The 18,919-nt window shown below is 36.6% G+C and overlaps 2 protein-coding genes across 2 annotated transcripts; both read left to right on the forward strand.

The window, feature by feature from the left end:
* The first annotated feature begins 740 nt into the window (after nt 1-740).
* Nucleotides 741-8,258, forward strand: LOC103330770 (uncharacterized). The gene is made up of 12 exons (XM_016794494.2): nt 741-1,041; nt 2,173-2,227; nt 2,909-2,944; nt 3,034-3,078; nt 3,526-3,609; nt 4,338-4,403; nt 4,622-4,660; nt 5,265-5,364; nt 5,566-5,716; nt 7,209-7,313; nt 7,601-7,692; nt 7,902-8,258. The coding sequence occupies exons 1-10, from the start codon at nt 854-856 to the stop codon at nt 7,237-7,239; spliced, it is 795 nt and encodes a 264-aa protein (XP_016649980.1). The 5' UTR covers nt 741-853; the 3' UTR covers nt 7,240-7,313; nt 7,601-7,692; nt 7,902-8,258.
* Nucleotides 8,259-8,505: 247 nt separating this feature from the next.
* Nucleotides 8,506-10,250, forward strand: LOC103330766 (protein ELC-like). Its single transcript, XM_008233378.2, has one exon. It carries the CDS (start codon nt 8,735-8,737, stop codon nt 9,995-9,997), a length of 1,263 nt encoding a protein of 420 aa, XP_008231600.2. The 5' UTR covers nt 8,506-8,734; the 3' UTR covers nt 9,998-10,250.
* Nucleotides 10,251-18,919: the final 8,669 nt, after the last annotated feature.

The following is an 18,919-nucleotide window of genomic DNA, read 5'->3' on the forward strand; positions in this document are numbered from 1 at the left end:
GGGTTTGAATTAATGCCTTATCGTTCATGTTTGGAAAGAAATCTCATTTATTATCGTAATATGCACTATAATCCCCATATTGGAAGAGATCTTAATTTCGATTCTCCTTCCTATTAATCAAAAAAATAAAAATAAAAACCAAATATGTATGATTAAGCCTTGACAAGATGATTTTTCATTAATATAATTAAGACATAGAATTTGAATTTAACTATTAATTTATCCCTTTCATTAACACTAACATGTTGAAGAGTTTTTGAAGTCCACTCCTTTTCCCTTCTTCCTAGTTTGGCTTAGCACCAAATGGAAAGCACAAATCCTGCCACTTCTTACAAGGAATATTACGTTGGATATTACAAGGACTTTGAATTGGTATGCAAATAATATCAACCAAATATCAAACACTTGCAGATATGATTTTTACAACACAGAGATTAATGCATACACAGTGAAAACTAGTTGTTACTTGAGTAACGTAGTATCAAAAACAGATATTATTTCCTAAATTGTATTAAAATATTCATTATTGTAAACCTGGAATTAATATGTATGTACATCAACTTAATTTTGCCATCCAACTCTGAAGTACAAGTGTATGATGGAGCATTCTTTGAGGATAAACTTTCTTATTTAGGGTTAGAATTTCTTAAAATTGAGTCTATTAAATCCTGAATTTTTTTTTTTAATTTGAAAAAATACATCTTTTATTTTATTTTATTTTTATTTTATAGAATAAGCGATAATTTGTAATGAAAATCCATGCATAGAGCGGATTGGGCTATTAATCCCGCCCAAAATTATGTCCTTCCTCGCACAACACGGGAAAACGTGAGACTTAAACGGAGCACTGGATATGGCGAGTACGAGTGTGAGCATCATACGGCCTTTGGCTTCTTCTCCTGGCCTTCAAATCTCACCGTCACAGCTACCGCCTCGGCCAAACCGCCTTCGGGTTTGTTGCTTCTCTCGTGGGATTTCTACTGAGAAAACCTTGACGCAGATTGAGAGTTCAGGTGTCATCGCCTGCCTTCGTGCCAATAGGTGACTACAAATTTTGTATTTTTGTATGAAATTTACATACTTTTATAAGAAAATTTCTATTTTTATGGGTTTTTGTTTTCTTATTTTGCTTTTAATTTTTCTGGGTACGTGAGACACAAGATAATAATGCTCATTTTCTCTAGAACTAGTTCAAACTACCAAATAAACTCTAAAACCAGCATGATTTGCCATAAAGATTGACATAATTAAGGCTTAAGATACAGTTAGATGAGACTTTCTCCTCAATGTTCCAGAGAAGTTCATTACTTGGATCATAGCATTAGCATTAGCCTTTGCGTTTACTATGCCTAGTTTTTGTATATGATTAGCGGGGCAAATTGATTCTTGTGTCTTTGCTTTGTTGATGACTTTTGCATATTCTCATCTCATCCACGAATTTTCATTCAGTTCTGCTAATTAAAACAGTGCGGACAGTCTTGCATCAGTGGTTGATCCTAAGTCAAATAAAGACTAGAGTGAAATACCCTTTTCGGGAAATACAACCACTTGCAAAGATCAGATTTTAATTTTTCTGCAATACAAACGCTTTCAATTTTTTGAACACTTTCCTATAAAGATTTCACTATTCTGTCTGAGATATACTTATTAGAAAAATGAAGCATCTGTCCGGTGCATGCTGGATCATGTCTATTCTATTTGGGATGCAGGTCTGTAGGTCAAGTATTTTCTATTCTTCCTAAATGTCATCAAAATACTTGAGCAGAGAATTTCGTATTGACAGGGCCAAGAAACAAATAGGAGAGTTTCTTTGTAATTTATATCGTGTAGTACTGAGAATAGGAATCTTCATTAGGCTTAGGGGTGCTCAGCTCCTTTTTAGCTTTAAATTGACTTGTTTTTTAGTTTCTGTTATGCTTCTTGTGCAGGAAAACCTGCTTGTTGATGTATTGTGACCCTGGCTGCTTGTACTGCATTTTGTTTGAATAATATTTCTTATTGATCTAAAAGGATAATAGTGCTCATCTTCACTTGTCAAAAGTTAAACAGGGTGATAGAGTTATTAAGATTGAATTTTTGAACAATGTTACAAGGTTTTTCGTATTTTTGGTAAATTTAGCAGACGATTAGCCCCAGGTTTTTGGGCTTACTGTCTGTTTCCCTTTTTTGTAGTGCAGAGCTGGCAATTGAAGCTGCGTGTGCTGCACTTCATGGTGGCATTTCAGTTGTGAGCTCTCCATTCATAACTCTTTTTTTCCTTAAATTTCGTACAGGAAGTAGAAACTTCTTTCCCTACAAGCTCTGTTGTTAAATATGAAAGGAAAAACCTAAAGCTTTTAAACAACAATTAACATTCATACGTGCATCGGTTTGGAATTTCTGAAGGATATTACTAGCCCACCATGGCATGTCCCCAAGTACTTGAATCAGGTGTCCCTGGTGGTATTTAAATTCTTGCCAAGCCTAAGGTGCCTTGCATTTTGGAAAGTTGGGTTACAACTTCATATGGTGGGAGGAAATATCTGCTGCATTTTCCTGTTTTTGCAAGTGTTAGGGTTTTCTTATACAGCAGTGAGAGTAGTTTTGTAAGCATCGATATGTTGGTTGATAAATAATGGTTGTCTCTCATTCTAAGGAGATATCCTGCTTTTATTTTCAATTGCTCTTCCTTTTCTTCTATTTCTGTTGCTTTTTTTTTAACTGTCGAAATTCTTTTTCTGTTGCTAAGCTGACAATAAGTACCGCATTTTACCCAAAAAAAGTGACTAACTGCCAAGGAAGTGCAATCGTTGTACAACAAATTTTTTATGCATGTTTGCATTTTTTAGGAGATCTACAGTGTAGTAGTATACTTTCATTTTGATCACCAGTTATGGTTTCTAATACTTTTATATTTCTTCATATGTAGCTGGAGATTGTGATGTCGACCCCAGGTGTGTTTGAGGTTGTTTAAACTTTCAAACTATCCTGTTTCCTATTAAAAATTGTCACTTAGATTGAGAGCTTATGCTCTTTTTTCCCCTTCCTGCACAGGTTCTACAGCAGCTAGTACATGACCATCCTACAAGAGTCCTAGGGGTAATCATCTTTTTCCTCCTTGATATCTTGACTTCTTTTTTTATTTTCTTGTGGGCTCTAAGTCATGGTGTTTGACACAGAATGCATTGAAACTTATAAGTAATATTTGCAGATATGCTGTGTCTGCATTATTTAACATAAATGGTTCGATGTGGAATAAGAGCCATACACCGTCCATTCCTTGGATGCTACATGAAATACCTGGTAGCATAAATGTTCAAGATGGGGAATCTTGGATTACTAGAAAACCCTTAATAGCTTCTCTTTTCAAATTTCTCGAAGTGACAAATGTGGTTGTATAACCTGAAATAAATCTTATATAAAGGTTTTTTTGATTGGCGTTCAACATTCTAATTCCATATTACAAAAGGGGTGAGGTACAGGTCTGTATAAATTGAAACCGTTAAAAATTAGTTCTTCTGAATGTGCTTTATGCCTGCCCTGCAGGTAGGAACTGTACTAAATGTTGAGGATGCCAAAAGGGCAATGATAGCAGGAGCCAAGTTTCTTATGAGTCCTGCTATGGTTAAGGTAAGCATTGAGAAATGTTTGGCCACTTTTTCTTTACTAAAACTTATTATCTATTAGTCATGAAATTCATTATTAGTTTCTCTCTCTCGTTTTGTTATTATTAGGAACAGTCTTTTGTTTTGCCTCTCTTTTTCTGTTTCGGCCTTGTAGAAATATATATAGGAGTATGATATTGTATTCTGAGGAGCAACCCTAATTCTCTCCTCTCTTTTCTTCTTTTTCTCTCCTCCATTCTAATGTTTCTTACTTTTATTAACTTCTAACTTGGGAGGGACAAAGCACATTATGTTAGAGCACATCTACCATGTTCTTCTCTCCATTCTACCTTTTATTGTTATGTTTGGTTATTGCTAGTTTGTCTGGGGCCACGAGACAAACCCTACAATCATTGGGAGGCAGGAAAGTCTAGCAAATAGCAAGATAGATACTAGGTATTTTGAGTAACCAAACCCCAGACTATGTGGGGCTCCCAGCTTATCTTTGTAAAGGTCCCATTCCTTTTGGCATAGCATTTTTATATACATAAAACTGGTGAGTGGCTACTCCAATTTCGCTGATCCTCCCTCTTTACTTCTTTTCTATCCTTGAATCTCTCTACTTTTCTTATCTTCCTCGCATGTAACTTCTATTATTTCCATTTATTATCAATTATGGTGTCTCTCCATGTTAAGGTATTAGGATATGTATCTAATATTGCTTGCTTTTAATAACTCAAAAATGTGCATCAGGGCATTTTGGATGATTTTCAAGATAGTGGAGTTTTATACATACCTGGTGTTATGACCCCAACAGAGGTAAAAGCATTTCTTATACTTAAATTCTAACTCCTTGTAATCTCCGAGGCTTTGTTGGATTTTCACTTAAACCTGTTTGACTTATTAGAATGTTTATTTCCTTGATCTCTACTTTTGTCATTGTATGGCAAATCTAGATGCATTTTTATATCATTGTTTTCTGATTGGGGTTGCAAAAGGCTGATCACCTTTTCCTCAAATTAATTTTCTATTTGCAGATATTGTCTGCATATGATGCTGGTGCCAAAATTGTCAAGGTGATTCTTGTCATTCATCTTTTTTATATTTTTTTTAAACGCATTCATCTTTTTCTTGTAGAAGTTCATCAAGGTAGATGTGTCATCTTCACTGGCTTTCTGTACACTTATAAGGCTACGTTATTAAATTTATTATCCTGTTTTTACCAGGCCTTTATAATTTTTATTTAGGTATGTGAGCATGGCATGATGGTTTCTGGTTATCAGACACTTAATAATTATGAGTCGTACTTAAATTAAAAGTAGGAAAGTTTTAAATATCTAATTTGCTTTATGGAGCTTAAATGAAAAGTAGGAAAGTTATAAATATCTTCTGCATAACTTGTAGTCATTCTCTATTGAGTTAGCAGTCTGGACCTAGTTTTTATTTTTTAAACCATGAACTTTCATTGGTTATTGGTGTATTTTATTGGTGCATATGTTGCTTTTACCCAACATAATTCATTATGTATACATTTCAAGTTGCATCTGCATATAGTTTTAAACCTAAAGTGATTAGATTGTTGTTAACTGATTATTGGCTGGTTCAGTTCAATTTCTTATGCATGTTTGTTCGGGTCCAGGCATGACTGAGGGTTCTAACTCCGTCTTATTTGATAATCAGGTTTATCCTGTTTCTGCATTAGGTGGTTCACAATATATATCAGCTATCAAGAAGCCTTTTCCTCATATCTCAATGGTTGCTTCCCAAGGCATAACAACAGGTTGGTAATTGACTCTCCTGTTCTCTTTAAAGCTCCAGTGCTGCCCACACTTTGTGCTACTACTGGGAAGATATTTAGTTTACTCCTATTTTTCAGGTTTAGTTCAACATGTTTTTGAAGAAAGATATGATTCTTTGTTTTTAAGCATCAGAGCATGTACATCTGACTTATGTGGATTCTCTGTTCTTCTAATTGACACAGATTCAGTTGGGGAGTATATTGCTCAGGGAGCATCGTCAGTTGTTTTATCAGATGCCATATTTGATAAAGAAGCAATGGGTCAAAAAAATTTCACTAAAATCTATCAACTTGCAAATGCCGCAGCTTTGCATGGCAATGAAGCTGTAGACCGGTTAGATATTGTCCTCTGTTTCATAGTGATGTTTTTTTTTTTTTTTACTTATGTAGGATGTTTATTCATTACATTGCTAATGTTACTATGATATTGTTTTCCCTGTTTATCTTTGACTAAAAATTTACTGCTACAATTTAGTTTTGAAACTTCTTGAGTAGATAAAACCCATGTGGCTTTTGTTCTGGGTAAATGCTGGCAACTGTTGTTGGCAGACCACATCTTTTACATTGACATTTCAGTAGGCAAACCAGGGCTCCCTTGTTGGAGGTGTTTTGGAATTTGGATTCTAGTGGGTGTGTCCTTGGAGCTACTTTTTGCTGTTGGCCAAGGGTTTGTTAGGAGCCAAAAACAGCTGGTTACTCTTGGAGGTGTGCTGTTTTGGCTGTTACATTGTGTGTTTGGTTTGTATGGAATACAGTGGTTCTTTAGGGCAACAAGGAATAATTGAAGTTTCTCTGGGATAAGATTAAATGTTTAGCTTCTTCTTGGACTTCTTTGCCAAACATTTTTAATGACCTTCCTTTCTTATTGTGTGTTAAGTACATTATGTGTTTTGTTTGAGGTTAAAGAACTAATTTTGATGAACTTATCATCCATCTTTAGGAACTTTCTTCTATTTTTATTGATAAAGTTTGCCTTTATCATATTAAAAAGTTTAAAATACTTCAAAGTGGATTAGTCTTGGATGGTCAATTACAATTTGGGGATTAGTCTTAGATGGTAAATTACAATTTGGGGCCCATTTACACTTTGATCCCCACACTTCCGGTTTTGCCTATCTTATTATCCCTGTAGTTAATTAACAGTCTCAAACCCAAATCGAGATTTCCATCAATATTAACAGTCTCAAATCCAAATTGGACTTGATTGCAAGCCTTAATAAACTACAGGGATACGACTGAATTGAAAATATGGGGACCAATATGGAGAATGGCCCAAAATACATGAACTAATTTTGTAGTTTGGCCGTCTTACATATGACCTCCAATAATGCTCTTCCCCCTCCTCCCTTTGCTCACACAGACACGTATATAAGTTGCACCCATCCATTTAACTGTATATCTGCAAAATTTGTAACCCACATTGATGGATAGTGATACAAAGATCTACTACTAACTTGGAATATGGATTGTTGTCTTTAAAAATAGTACTCAAAGCTGACACTTACTAATTAGAAAAATCAGTAATCAGTCTTGTCTTAATCCTCCAATAGGTTTGTGGCATTGGCGGAATATTCTCTTTTTCAGTATATCAAAATCCATATTATCTCATCATTTGACTTCTCTCTGATTCCCCACTCTGATCCCTTACTCTCATTTACTTCCTTATGTATCTTTAGATTTTAGTCAAGTACTGAATTGAATAAAAAAATAGAAAATTAAAAGGTCTGAAATCTATGCAGGGGTCAGCAATATACTTCCAAATGATCTATATTTCTCCTGAGTTCACTTTTTTTCTTAGCGCTCTAACTGCTTCTGTTGTCATGCAGGATGAAAAAGTTGAGGCTAAACCATTTGTAATAGGTGTAGTAAAATTTTATACCAATGTAGTTTGGAAAATGCTTTGACAGTGCTGGACATGTACTAGCAAACTGGTAAAGTCAGGTTTTCACTTTTTTGCTTTTTTTTTTCTCCATTTTATACGTTGGCTTCCATGTAACCTATTATGCACTCTTAGATCAATAAAGAATTTAGTCTAAGTTTATTTTGAATGTGTACTTCAAGCAACTGAAACTGTCATAGTAGTTTGTTGAACTATTAAGCATCATGAACCTGTTCATGTATTTGTTATTACATTATCAATATTAATCCGACATCACTTGCACTGGATTTTCACTCAATTCGCCTCACCTTTTTAAAATTGAGTGCCATGTTCAAACAGGTTTATTACATGATATTCTCAGTTGGGAAAATGAAAAGTTGACCTTTCAGCATGGAGTAAGAAGAAAGTGAGCCTGCACAATCCCGTATTTGGTCAGTTTCTCATCTTTATATGCATTTAATCTAACTCTGGGTTCCAATATATTGGGGTTAACTTGGTTGCAATTTCCTAATATTCAAATGGAGTTTAATATTAGCTGCTTTGGAATTCAAATACGAGGAGATTGTTTGAAGTTTTCATTTCGTAGTAATGTCTGTCTTTTGCTCTTTTACATATTTGTTTTAATGCTTCTCTTTGGCAGGATGACCAAATTTTGTAGAGATGCTTTGAAGTTTCAGCCAGGAGTGAGGATCATTTGACAAGGAAGAAAATTGAAGTAATTTTTGCTTTGAGGTCTAGTAATTAACAAGCTTTAACACATGCAGGCAGGCTCCATAATGGATGGTCTCCAGGACACAAAAAGAGTTATTGGAGTGTAGTTTTGTTTGCCGTATTTTAGTTCTATAAGAAAGAGTATTTTTCTGTACCAAAGTAGACATTTTCACAATATGTTATTTTAAATTACTCTAATGTATATACTCTAGACATCAACTTGCTGCATGTTTTTGTTGAAACAAGTATAATTTTATCCTATTGATCCTTGAGAATTTAGTATAAATCCTGTCACTTTTGAGAGTCTGCTTCAAGTGAGTTGTGACAACTTTGTTACCATTATTATTTTGGTTTGGTCGAACAACCTTGTTATCTTGCAGACATGGATTTAGTCAAGTTGACTAAAGTGAATATGTTCTTTACTCAGCATCCGAGTTCGAATCCTTCCGATAATTTTAGATTAAATTAAAGTATAATGTCATTTGTATTTATATAAAAAAAAAAAAGTAAAGATCGCTTGGGTGTCCGGAGATATTTTTGAGCGTTCAGAGACTTTGCGCACCAGTTCTGAAAGGGAAGGTCAGCAACACGCTCACACGCCAGTCTCAACTCAACACGGCACGCTCACAATCCCTTTTCCGCGAAGCAAACTAACAAACAAACAAATCCCCCAATTTCAAATCAACAATCAAAATCCTCTCTCTCTCTCTCTCTCTCTCTCTCTCTCAATCTGAAATCTCCATTTTCCCGACCCGAATAGCGATGGTTCCGCCGGCCAGTCCAACCCCAGCGAACCCGCAACTGATTCAGCAGTTCCTGAGCTCAGTCCTCTCGCAGCGCGGCCCCTCGTCCCTCCCTTACTCCGAAGACACCAAATGGCACATCCGCAACCACCTCGTCTCTCTCACCACCGCCTACCCCTCCCTCGACCCCAAAACGGCGACGTTCACCCACAACGACGGTCGTTCCGTCAACCTCCTCCAGGCCGAGGGCACCGTCCCCATGTCGTTTCAAGGCGTCACCTACAACATCCCCGTCATCATCTGGCTCATGGAGTCCTACCCCCGCCAGCCGCCCGTCGTCTACGTCAACCCCACGCGCGACATGATCATCAAGCGCCCTCACGCCCACGTTACTCCCTCTGGTTTGGTCTCAATCCCTTACCTGCACAATTGGGTCTACCCGAGCTCCAATCTTGTCGATCTCGCCAAGAATCTCAGCGCTGTCTTTGGTCAAGACCCGCCTCTGTTCTCTCAGCGCAGGCCCAATCCCAATCCAAATCCTAACCCTAACCCTAATCTGGGTCATTCCTCCTCGGCGATTTCGAATTCGGGTTATTCCAGCTATTCGGGCTATTCGGGATCTTCAGGCTCGGTTACTCCTGCCCGCCCCGCGATCCCCCCGAGGGCCTACCCGCCGTCCCCGTATGGAAGCAGCGGGTCGTTTTCTCGGGTTCAGACCGAGGATCCGAACGAGGTTTTCAAGCGAAATGCGATCAGTAAGCTTGTGGAGATCGTGCACGGCGATGTGGCCGGGTTAAGGAAGACGAGGGAGGCAGAAATGGAAGGCTTGTTCAATGCGCAGGCCGAGCTGAGGCAGCGGTCTGAGCAGCTTAGCAAAGGTTTGAAGGAGATGGGGGACGAGAAGGAGGGTTTGGAGCAGCAATTGCAAATGGTGTTGATGAATTCAGACGTTTTGGAGGGGTGGCTGAGAGAGAATGAGGGGAAACCTAGGGGCAGGTTGAATGGTGTTGATGTGGACGATGCATTCGAATGCATAGACGTGCTGTCGAAGCAAATGTTGGATTGTACGGCCTCTGATTTGGCTATAGAAGATGTTGTGTATTCCTTAGATAAGGCATTGCAAGATGGGGCAATACCCGTTGATGAGTACTTAAAGAATGTGAGGTCTTTGTCACGCAAGCAGTTCTATGATCGCGCCACGGCCGCGAAAGTCAGGGCTGTCCAAATGCAATCACAGGTTGCAAATATGGCGTCTAGGCTTTCACATTATGTTGCCTCATAGTATATTCCTGGTTGTGAGTGTTGGTGGATCAACTGGCTGCATATTCGGGCTCCATTTCTCCACCGCATCAGTCAATCAGTGGATCAGTATAATAGAAATGATATAGTTTCTGGTTATATTCCTGTAAAAAAATATGTCAATGGTTTATTTTCTATTTTTTCTGTATTGTTTTTTCACAATTTTTCTTTAGAGACGGTTTCTCTGGGAAATGTGTTGTTCAATAAGTATGATATGAAAACTCATTTTTGCTCCAGATTTATATAAGAATATCAGATATAGTCATTACTCCTGGATTCTTACTTCTTTTATGATTTGTTTTTGGCTTAACCCTTTGCCCAGGTTCAATTGTGAAAGTTTTTGTATAGCATTAGCCTGTGTGTTTACTATGCCTAGTTTTTGTATATGATTAACTGGTTCTCTAATGGGATTCTTTCAGGACAGGGCAACAAGACAAAGGGACAGTTTATCTCCTTTTCTTTTTGTCATTATTATGTAGGACGTGTTTACCATGCTAATGGACGAGAAAACTTTTCATAAGTTAATTTGTCATTCAATATGTGCAAAGTTGAGAATATTATGTCTTTGCTTTACTGATGACTTTTGCATATTCCCATCAGCTAATTTGCCTTCAGTTCTGCTAATTAAAGCAGTGTGGACTGCTTTGCATTGCATCAGTGGTTGTTCCTAAATGAAATAAAGGCAAGAGTGAAATACCCTTTTCCGGAAATACAACCACTTGCAACTTTTTCCAGGAATACCGTAGGGTGCTTTTAAAATTTTGAAGATTTGCCTATAAAGATTTCATTCTTCTGTCTGAGATTTACTTATTGGAAAAACAAAGCATCTGTCCCATGACTAATGAATCATGTCTATTCTACTTCCAATGCAGGTTTGAGGCTTAAGAAGTGCTGAGCTCCGGGGGTGCTGAGCTCCTTTCTAACTTGTAATTTACTTGGTTTTGAGCTTCTGTTATGCTTCTTGTGCAGGGAATCCTTGTTGATTTATTGTGTAACCCTGGCTGCTTGTACTGCATTTTGTTTGAATAATATTTTTATTGCTCTAAAAAGATAATATTGCTAATCTTCACTTGTCAAAAGTTGAAACTGAACATGGTGATAGAGTTATTAAGATTGAATTTTATAACAATGTTACAAGTTTTTTGTATTTTTGGCAAATTTAGCAGATGATTTACCCCAGGTTTTTGGGCTTACTCTCTGTTTCCCTTTTGTGTAGTACAGAGCTGGCAATTGAAGCTGCATGTGCAAGATCCCTGGTGGTTGATACTTCAACTTCTTGCCAAGCCTAAGGCGCCTTGCATTTTGGAAAGTTGTGTTACAACTTCATATGGGAAGGAAGAAGTATCTGCTGCATTTTCCTGTTTTTGACAAGTGTTAGGGTTTTCTCATACAGCAGCTGGGGTAGTTTTGTAAGCATAAATATGTTGGTTGATATATAATGGTTGTCTCTCATTCTAAGAGGTAACCTGATTTATTTTCAATTGCTCTTCCTTTTCTTCTGTCTGTTGGTAACCTGACGATATGTGTCACATTTTACAAAAAGAGTGCCAACTGCCAAGGAAGCGCAACCCTTGTACAAGAAATGTTTGCTGCTTGTTTGCATTGTTAATGACATCTACAGTGAGTAGTATACTTTAATTTTGGATCACCAGTGATGGGTTTCAAATATTTTATATTTCTTCATATGTAGCTGGAGATTGTGATGTCGACCCCAGGTGTGTTTGAGGTTGTTTAAACATTAAAACTTTCCCGTTTCCTGTTAAAAATGGTCACCAAGGTTGAGAACTTATGTTATTTTTAACCCTTCCTACACATGTTCTATGACAGCTGGTACACGACCATCCTACAAGAGTCTTAGGGGTAATCGTCTTTTTCCTCCTCAATATCTTGACATGTTTTTTGTATTTTCTTGTGGGCTCTAATTCATGGTGTTTGACAGAGAATGTAGATAAAGTAATATTTGCAGATATGCTGTGTCTGCATTGTATAACATAAATATTGGTTCAATGTGGAAGAATAGCCATACAATGTCCATTCCTTGGATGTTATATGGAATGCCTTCTAGCTTATGTTTAAGATGATTTACTAGAAAACCATTAATAGCGTCTCTTTTCAAATTTCTGTCACGTCTGTTCTGGTACAAATCATAGTAGATGCATATGTAAGTGACCAATCTGGTTGTATGTAATATGTATAGCAGTGACCAACCTGAAATAAATCTTAATAAAGGTGTTTTTTTTTATTGGTATTCAAAATTGTAATTCCATATTACAAGAAGGGCGAGGTACTGGTCCGTATATAAATTGAGACCGTTAAAATTTACGTTCTCTGAGTGTGCTAAGTGCTGTGCAGGTAGGAACTGTCCTAACTGATTTTTCACCCTCAACAAGCCGATTCTATCACTGTCCATCACCTTAGAGCAATCTCCAAACAATCTGCAGACAAGCCAAGACCTTTAGCAAGCACCGCAGCCTGTTTACTGTAATTTTTTTCTGCTACATAATTTGTAGTCATTCTCTATTGAGTTAGCACTTTGGACGTAGTTTTTGTTTCTTAAGCCATGAACTTTCATTGGTTGTTCATGTATTGTACTGGTGCATAATGTTGCTTTGTTTTCCCAACATAATTCATTATGTATGCATTTCTAGTTGCATGTGCATGTAATTTAAAACCGGAAGTGATTAGATTGTTAACTGATTATTGGCTGGTTCAGTTAAATTTCTTATGCATGTTTGTTCCATTCCAGGCATGACTGGTAGGTTCTAAAGTTGTTTATTGGTTAGTTTATCCTTTTTCTGCATTAGATGGCGCACAATGTATATCAGCTATCAAGAAGCCTATTCCCCATATCTCTATGGTTGCTTGACTCTCCAGTTCCCTTTAAAACTCCAGTCTACTCCATCACTTTGTGTTAGTTATTGGGAAGATATTTAGTTTATGTAAAGTGAGAAATATATACGGTGCTAGAGGGCGTGAAAAGCATATGGTGCTAGCTGATCTATGTGAGTTGGGTAGTTCCATCGGCCCGGTGGGTTGCTCTTCTCTTCTATGTGATAAGCAGATATTGCTAAGGGTTGCATGAAGGAAAAGTTCTTTGGGCTTGCATCGTGATAACTGTTTTTTGGGTCTACATTAGTTAAAACTTAAACCATATAGACAACCTTTGTAGTTATATTTAGCTAATTTTATTTCCAGTAGTGAAAGTTTACTCCTTTTTATCTGATCTAGTTCATCATGTTCCTGAAAAAGATATGTTTATTGGCTTTGAGCATCAGCCCATGTTACTTATGTCGATACTTTGTTCTTCTAATTGATACAGATTCTGTTGGGGAATATATTACTCAGGGAGCATCATCAGTTGTTTTATAAGATGCCATATTTGATAAAGAAGCAATTGGAAAAAAAAATCAACTTGCACATGCCGCAGCTTTCCATGGCAATGAAGCTGTAGTCCGGTTAGATATTGTACTCTATTTCATAATGATGTTTTTTTAACTTATGTAGGATGTTTATTCATAACATTGTTATTGTTACTATAATATTGTTTTCCCTGTTTATCTTCAACCGAAAATTTACTGCTACAATTAAGTTTAGAAACTTCGAGAGTAGACATAAAACCTATGTGGCTTTGTTCTGGGTAAATGCTGGCATACCACATCTTTTACATTGACATTTCAATAGGCAAACCCGGGCTCTCTTGTTGGAGGTGTTTGGAATTTGGATTCGAGCGGGTGTGTCCTAGGAGCTACTTTTTTGTTAGGAGCCAGGAAAAGCTGGTTACCCTTGGAGGTGGGCGGTTTTGGCTATTACGTTGTGTGTTAGATTTGGATGGACTACAGTGGTTATTTAGGGAAACAAGGGAAGAATTGAAGTTACTCTGGGCTAGGATTAAGCTTTTAGCTTCTTCTTGGACTTCTTTGCTGAAGAATTTTAATGGCCTAACTTTCTTATTGTGTATTGATATATTAAGTGTTCTGTAAAGCCAAATCGAGATTTCCATCAATATTAAGAGTCTCATATCCAAATTGGACTTAGTTGCAAGCCTCAATTAACTACAGGGATACGACTGAATTGAATTGAAATTTTGGGGACCAAAATGGAGAATGGCCCAAAGTACATGTTGCATATGACCTCCAATAATGCTCTTCTCCCGCTCCCCTTTTTCACACACACGCATAAAAGTTGCACCCATGCATTTAACTGTATATCGGCAAAATTTGTAACCCACATTGATAGTGATACAAAGATTCTCTACTAACTTGGAGTATGGATTTTTGTCTTTAAAAACGTCAAAGTTTAAACTTACTAATTAGAAAAATCAGTAATCATTCTTATCTTAATCATCCTATAGGTATTTGGCATCGGCTTAATCCATTTTATCTCTTCATCAAAAAAAAAAAAAAGATTAAAAAAAGTCCATATCATCTGATCATTTTACTTCTCTCTATTCCCCCACTCTGTTCCCTGATTCTCAGTTACATCCTTATGTATCTTTAGATTTTAGTCAAGCATTGAATTGAATAAAAAAGAAAAATTAAAAGGTCCGAAATCTATGCAAGGGTCAGCAGTATACTTCCAAATGATCCATATTTCTCCTGATCTCACTGTTTGTCTTACCTCTCTGATTGCCTTTGTTGTCATGCAGGGCGAAAAAGTTGAGGCGAAACCAATTGTAATAGGTGAAGTAAATTTTTGTACCAATGAATCACGGAAGATGCTTTTTGACAGTGCTGGACATAAACTAGAAAACTGGTAAAGTCGGATTTTCACTTTTTCACTTGTTTTTTTTCTTCTTCTTTTTATACGTTGGCTTCCATGTAACATATTATGCACACTTAGATGGATAAAGAAATTAGTTTCAGTTTATTTTGAATTTGTACTTTAAGCAATTGAAATGCATTTGTTTTGACATTGTCAAATACTTATCCAATATCACCTGCACTTGATTTTTACTCCATTCGCCTTGAGTGTCATGCTCAAACACAGGTTGATTACATGATATTCTCAGTTGGGAAACTGAAAAGTTGAACTTTCAGTGCTCAATATGCCAGAGCTCAGAGGCATGATCATTTGTACAGCATGAGGAAGAAGAAAGTGAGCCTAATCCCGTGTTTGGTCAGTTTCTCATCTTTTATGCATTTCATTCTAACTTTGGGTTCCAATATATTGGGGTTCCTTGGTTGCAATTTCATAATATGCAAATGGAGTTTAATATATAGAAATTAGCCATATACCCATTCCGACTAGTACTATTAGTGATAAACACTAAATCATTTGAATTGGAGAAAGAAACCCAAAATAGGACAGCTGCCCAATTTCTTAGTTTATTAGATGTTTGAAATACCTATGTTGCCCATTCAGCATAGATTTTAATAAGAAAACCCATAAATCTCCAGCTGTCTAATTTAAAGTAGATATCGGAATTTATCAGCAGAGCCGCTAGACACCTAGTTCCTGGCTGCTGCCAAACACAAACCGCCAGCTTGTGCCCCTTGAGGACCCCACCGTGTGACAACTTCTCACACTCCCAAAAGTTGACAAGCTCATCGGAAGACCCGCAGTACACTATCTTTCCCCAAAGAGGAAGCGGAAAGTGGAGAAGGTGAAGCTGGGGAAGAGGGCGCCGTTGATGATGACAAAGAGGGTGCTCCAAGAAACAATGTCTCCGGGTGATCTCTTCTTATGACCAACACCCTTGGCTCCCTTCATAGTTTGGGCCCGCTGCTATGGAAGCTAGAGAGAAACAAACACAAGAAAAAATCAGGACAGAGAATCTCAACTCCTATCTGGTTTGGATGCAGCCTGAACATCCGTATTTGTAGGGAGATACAACTTTAAGCGGATGGTTCCAGAGAATTCTTTTCGAACCCGGCTCAGTAAGATAGAGCAAACAAGAATCGCTTCCCATGTTGCCTTTATTTGCTGGAACATATGTAAAACTCGCTGCAAGGCAGTCATTGAAGGTCAAGTGACATCCCCAATGGAAGTCATCTATGCAACTTCCAATGCTGTCTCTGAGTTTATGGCAGCAAAACCTGCTTCTTTGGATGCTAGACTCCGTTCTATCTCAACAAACCAGGTGAATCGAACTTGGTCTCCCCCAACGGCTCCTAAGGTTAAAATTAATATGGATGCAGCTTGGTCTGCCAGTTCAAAATGTGGAGGCATTGGTTTGGTTGCCCAGGACCACTTGGGGTCGTTCCATTTGGCAAAGGCGTGTCCTTACAAGGCAAAGTCTGCAATGGAAGCTGAAGCGACAGTAGTAGTGGAAGCGTGCTCCTTTGTTATTGAACATAAGTTCCAAAATGTTCATTATGAGACGGATTGTAGGTGACTTGGGGATTAGAAGGTGATATATCATTGATGCTAGTTGGTCTTGGTGTCCAAGAACAGCTAATAAAGTAGCAGTTCATATTGTGAAAATTGTGTGTGCGAGGATGAGCCCTGTGACTTGGGTCTTTCAACCTCTATCCTCACTGGTGCATGTTTTGAACAAGGATGGCCTTCCTTGTCCCCATCCCTAGTCTGCAAGGATGATGTTTGGTGTCTTTATGTTGGGCGACGTCTTTGTTTGGTTTCTTTGCAGTTTGTTGTGTTAGCTTATGTTTGTCGCTTGTTAGCCCTAGTTCTGTTTTGGGACTTTCAGCGTCTTTGTATGTTTTTCGTGGGCTCTGCGCTTTTAATGAAAAGTCATGTTCGACCCCAAAAAAAGGGAAGAAAATTTTTCTTTGAGCTCTAGTAATTAGCAAGCTTAACACATAAAAGTAGGCTTCAAATTAAGGGAGCTTCACTAATATACCCAAAATAGGAGCTGAAATTATAAAAAAAACCCCACATGGAATGCATTTTAAAAACACACCCAAAATTCATTTACTACATAAGAAATTAGTGTTTAAGTTCTTATAAATTACATGATTGCCATTGATCAATTTAAAAAAGAAGACCAACAAAAAAAAAACTTAAATAGCACTCAAAACAAGCCTAAATTTTACAAAAAAAAAACAAGCCTAGCCCAAAATTTTATAAAAAAACTCAAACAATTTATTACAAACAAAAGGTCTTGAAAACTATAGTTTCATTAATGTGTCATGTTAATTAATGATTGTAATGTTCTACACCTTTATTGTCATGTTGATTAATTGTTGTAATGTTCCAGTTTAGGGTAATAACACTACTCTGTCATGTTGATTAATGGTTGTAATGTTCCAGTGTAAGGTAATAACACTGCTAGTTTCCTATAACATCCTATTTCTAATGCATGTTTACCCCTGTAATGTTCCAGTGTAAGGTAATAACACTGCGAGTTTCCTATGATATCATATTTCTAATGCATGTCTACCCATGTAATGTTCCAATATAGGGTAATAATATTGCTAGTTTATTATCATGTTGATTAATGGTTGTAATGTACCAATCTAAGGTAATAACAATGTTAGTTTATTGTCATGTTGATTAATGGTTATAATGTTCCAGTGTAGGATAATAACACTGCTAGTTTCCTATGATATCCTATTTCTAATTCATGTCTACCCATGTAATGTTCCAATGTAGGGTAATAACACTGTTAGTTTTCTATGATATTCTATTTCTAATGCATATCTATCCCCTGTAATGTTCTAGTATAGGGTAATAACACTGTTTTTTCCTATGACATCCTATTTCTAATGCATGTTTACCCCTGTAATGTTCCAATCTAAGGTAATAACACTGCTAGTTTACTGTCATATTGATTAATGTTTGTCATGTTGCTATTTCTAATACATGTCCATCAAATAAAAGATGAAGAAAGAACAAACCAAACCAACTCAAAACAAGCTGAGCTCAGATTGTTAATACTATTATGTCATAGAAGTATATTATTAATACTCTGTTATAAAAGTACATTGTTAATACTCTGTCACAGAAGTACATTTTTAAACAAAAATTAGATTCATAATTGAAATAGTAACAAAAGTTGAATCGATCATCAAAGCTTAAAATACATTTCGAAAATCAACTAAAATCTGAAGAGAAACACATAATTGAAGTAAAAGATCAAAAATGTTAAGTCCAAACCAAACAACGATGACGATAACAACAACGACGATGTGGTGAAAGAGGATAGAGCTAAGAGCTAAGAGCATCTGATCGAGGTTTGTTCGAGGTCTTGAACAATCCGAAAAAAGAAAAAATAATAGAAGCACGATTTTAGAACAAGAAATCGAAGGTGAAATATTGAAAAATGTAGATTAAAGATGAAGAATATAGTTGGACCTGAGACTGAGCTTCAATGGAAGCTCCTCTTGCTCCAACACCAGAGAAAACATCAACGAGAAAGGAGAAAATAAATGGGAGTTTCACTAAAACACCCAAAATGGAGGTTGAAATTATAAAAAAACCCAACACCCAAAACACTTTATAAACACACCCAAAATCCATCATTACACACACTCAAAACTCATTTATAAACACACCAAAAAAGTTGACTTTGGGGTTGATTTTGGGGGTGTTTCTATATTTAAATAGTGCTTGAGTTTTTTTATAAATACATGTCCAGGATTGGGTTTATTTATAAATTTGTAAAAATAAATTTGATTTGGTTTTTTGGCAGATTTGATTTTTTTGGCAAATCTGGTTTTTTGGCAGATCTGGAAATATTTGGTTTTATGGCATATCTGGTTTTTTGGTAGATCTCTGATTTTCCTCTCTTAAATCCATAGTACAAGGACAATATAGGTATTTAACACACACAAATAAACTAAAAAACAACTATTAAATTAAAAAAATTAACAGCTGTCAATTTTTGGATTTTTTTTTTGTGTGTTTATAGTTTTTAAATGGTGTAGGGTTTCTTTATAAAATTATGTTTAAAATTGGGTGTATAACTAAATTTCTATCAAATTTATTGGTCTCCAGGACACAAAAT

The sequence above is a fragment of the Prunus mume genome, linkage group LG5 (assembly GCF_029339155.1).
Source record: "Prunus mume cultivar Tortuosa linkage group LG5, ASM2933915v1, whole genome shotgun sequence".
NCBI lineage: Eukaryota > Viridiplantae > Streptophyta > Magnoliopsida > Rosales > Rosaceae > Prunus > Prunus mume.